The sequence below is a fragment of the Necator americanus genome, chromosome II (assembly GCF_031761385.1).
Source record: "Necator americanus strain Aroian chromosome II, whole genome shotgun sequence".
Lineage (NCBI taxonomy): Eukaryota > Metazoa > Nematoda > Chromadorea > Rhabditida > Ancylostomatidae > Necator > Necator americanus.
Genome location: NC_087372.1, coordinates 4,605,297 through 4,608,991, shown reverse-complemented (window position 1 = coordinate 4,608,991; position 3,695 = coordinate 4,605,297). Strand labels below are relative to the sequence as shown.

The window sequence follows — 3,695 nt, the reverse complement described above, 5'->3', positions numbered from 1 at the left end:
GTCCTTATCTTGAACTGTAATGTATGGATCGGTTTCTAAAGGAAGGAAGGTAAGCTCATAGAAATGCAAAAAACTTCGTACGACTAGACGAAAATATTAAATAAAACACATATTCAGTACCGTAAGAATCACCAACGTAAAATAATTACTTATCATGCATAGAATATTTGTATAACTCAAGTGTATCGATCCGGTATCGAGCATTATCGATCGTTCCGTGACTGAGCGGTCAAAAAAATTCGTGCGTGAAAAAAATGCGTGGTCCTAATGCACTTGAGATCGGTGGGATAAGAACTGAAGGAAAAACTACTCGACCGTTTTAGAAAAAAAGAAAATTCTCAATTGTGAAACGAATGATCACCGCCTTTTTCAGGATTCATATCCATGTTTGAGGCTTGATTTAGGTTTTTTAGTGCGAAATTTGAAATATAAAACACATTTTCAGAGCGGAAATATTCTGCAGAAATCTGCAGAAATTCCGAATTCAAAACGGTCCAAGTGTTCAGGTGTCCGGAAAAAATTGATGGAATAATTGAAGAAAATCTACAGTATACTACATGGAAATATAATCGAATCCCTTCCATAGCTTCGTATTCAGGACATCCGTGGTTTAGTGGTCGAATCTTGCCCTATGTATGTAGTTCCGAGAGAGACAAAATCGATGTTTTCCCAAATTAGAAACTTGAGGAACTTGAGTGCGGTAGCGAAACACAAAAAAAGGACCTTGGAATATCTGTAAAGGAAAATGCTACCCTTCAAAAATGAATAATTACATTATTCACACAGCATAGTTTTCTTTTTATTTACTTTTATTTTTGTTATGTTTATTTATGACGTTTTTTTAGTTATATATATATATTTATAATTTTTTATGGTTTTTATTTATAAGTGTAATATTAATGAATATTTGTATCTATGAATGTTTATTTCTAGTCATTTATAGTTAGAATTATTTGATTATTTATTTTATTTGAATAATTTTAATTATGTGAACAAAAACATGTTTTTGAACGTTTAAGCAAAGTGAATTAGGTTTTTTCCCGAGATTTTTGGTCCTGCTGTCTTTTTGGGAAAGAATTGTTATTTCTGAATTTCTACGGAGAAACTCAGCTCAGACGCTTCAAAGATGGATATGCAGAATTGACTTTTTGCTCAGAAGCTCGTACGAACTTTTGAAATTCGAAACCATATTACTATTCGGTTTCGGAAGAAAAAGAAAAATAATTGTAATAATGAGAAAAACGTTTCGGCTCCTACAGTATTAGATCTTCAAGAATGGATGGATGATCATAGAACTCTTTGGATGATTTTCTGCAATTTATTGCCGATGTTGTCCTCATAGAGAATTATTAAAATTAAAAGGAACCAGTAGTGAAATAGCTGATAGATCAAAATAATTAATAGCTTATGGATCAACAGCTAACTTATGAACAGAGACGTCTGAGCAAATTCTGCTATCCAACATGGGCAAAATTTTCTTCAAGTCAAAAAAAGTTCGAGTTTTTTTTTATGCCAGCAGCTAATTTTCATTTTCACTTCGGGATCTTTGTGAAACTACAACTAGGTCCTCAATATGAATTATACAGTTTTTTTTTTTGAAATAAGGATTCGTTTCAGATTGTAAACCGCCGTAAATTGGTCAGACGTCTTATTTTTATCGCAGTGTCGACAATACTCTTAGCACTTTATTCACACACAATAGTTTCTATTTTCTCAGAAGGTGAGTTTAAACTTTTCCTCTTCAAAGCGATGAAAATACATAGAAATGAGCGAAATGGTGTCGAAATGTCACAGAGAAAGAGGATTTCTCACCCCCTCAAGGTTCTCCTATTCCGATTTTTTTCTTCAAATTGGAAGAACACTTGTCTTTCATATGATTAAAATGGAGTGTAGAGGCAAGAGAATAGAGCATCTAATTGAAATTATGATACTGTTGAAGCTGAGATTGATGGTCTAAAGAAACTATAATTGAAAATAGTGGAAATAACAGTTGCGGTTTGTATTCGTGCATAAAAAGTGAGGAAATTTGATTTTGGAAATGGACACAGGTAGACAGGTAGATGAACTTTTTGCGGGTTGAGAGAAAATTCAATTTTTCGATGTCTTCCTGACCATATCGGATTCCACTGTTCCAATTATTTCCCATTCGGAAACGGACACAGGCAGATAGGTCGACGACCCTTTTGCGAGTTTAGAGAAAATTCAATTTTCCGAATTTTCCAGACCATACAGGATTCCAGACTTTCAATTTGTTTCCCATTTGGGCCTCATTTGGGGGGCTTGCTCCCATGCTCTAAAAGTACATTGATGATATTGAACAAGGAAACCGTTCAGCATTATTTTTTTTTTACCGAAGTACTTCAAGAATTTAGGACAATTCTTTGAATTGAGAGAAACGAATGCTGGTAAAAGAATAATTTCTAAAAAATAATAGAGTATTTTAATGAATTTAAAGAGATGTACCATTTCGATTCCTGATATGAAACCTGATATGATATGAAATATAATATGAACACAACATATCTTGAGGAAACAGAAGTGTAGGTACATAGTCTATGCTCTCGCGCAATATTTCAACTCCGTACAATGATTTCAGGTGAACGGCTACACCGGATAAAAGACGAATCCACGCGATTATTCTCGAGCAAAATATTCTTGAACAAATCTTGCACATCTTTTAGAAACCTCAAGGATATCCTGAACATATTCTTCTCTCAGGAGGTGATGTCTTCTGTCTAAAATTGAATAATTCGGGTGCAAGGAAGAATTTGGAGGAGTTGTTCATTTGGATTTTTTTTCATTTCAATTTGGAGGGATTTCTCCTTCAGATGTTAGTTATGTAGTAATTAATGGAAATAAGCACGGATAAGCCAAAATTTCAGTTTCCCGCAGCAGTGTATTTTCAAAAATATATGCTCACAAATAATTTAGTCACAATTTTGATGTAGCGCCTTCCTCTAACTGGACAATGTGGGCCGGCTTCTTCTGGATTTCTCGTGAAAAAATACCGAAATTTGGAGGCGTGCACTTTGGCAAGTACTGAAAATTGGAGCAAATCAAAGCGAACAGTTATTTTTCCCAAAAGAACTTCTGTACGAAGATTTTTTTCGCATTTTGAATCCCACTTAATAATTTGAGAAATATGAAAACGAATTATTTAGGCGTTTCTACTGTAAGATACTGTATTTTCTGTTCTTTATGCCTTCTTTTTCCACATGAATTTGTGCTTGTTGTTCTATGTTGTTTTCCCTGCCTATATGAAAATATTGTAGCTTTAGTCATGTAGATTCTGCTACAAGCCACTGAGAAAACCTGAGACTGCTCACGTTGACTGCGGACGTATACTAAGCGGTGACAAAATGAGTTTTTTTTTTTTGTATCGATCATCGTTTAGTTTATTTCGCTCTTCAACCATTTTTAGGATTACGTAACTACTATAACAAATAATCGTCCGACTATTTCTCGCAACAATGAAAGATATAGTTGTACGAGGCTCAGAAGAAGTATTCTTCCACCGGTACCTCTGAGAAGAATGGAATTTGGCGTAGCATTCGCAAGAATTGTCTACAGGGTAAGTCTTACACGATAAATATATCCGTACACCATGTTAACTTCAAACAAGAAATGTTTTGGTCGTGGAAACTTTTTTTGTTTTTTTTTGGCAATAACAATTAAAAGCAATGTGAAATGGAATG

The 3,695-nt window shown here is 34.2% G+C and overlaps 1 protein-coding gene across 1 annotated transcript; it reads left to right on the top strand.

Annotated features, from left to right (window-relative positions):
* Positions 1 to 19: 19 nt before the first annotated feature.
* RB195_016853 (uncharacterized protein) lies at positions 20 to 2,739 on the top strand (the record flags this gene model as incomplete). Its single annotated transcript, XM_064183585.1, has 3 exons — positions 20 to 49; positions 1,618 to 1,720; positions 2,597 to 2,739. 3 exons carry the CDS (start codon positions 20 to 22, stop codon positions 2,737 to 2,739), a joined length of 276 nt encoding a protein of 91 aa, XP_064039466.1.
* Positions 2,740 to 3,695: the final 956 nt, after the last annotated feature.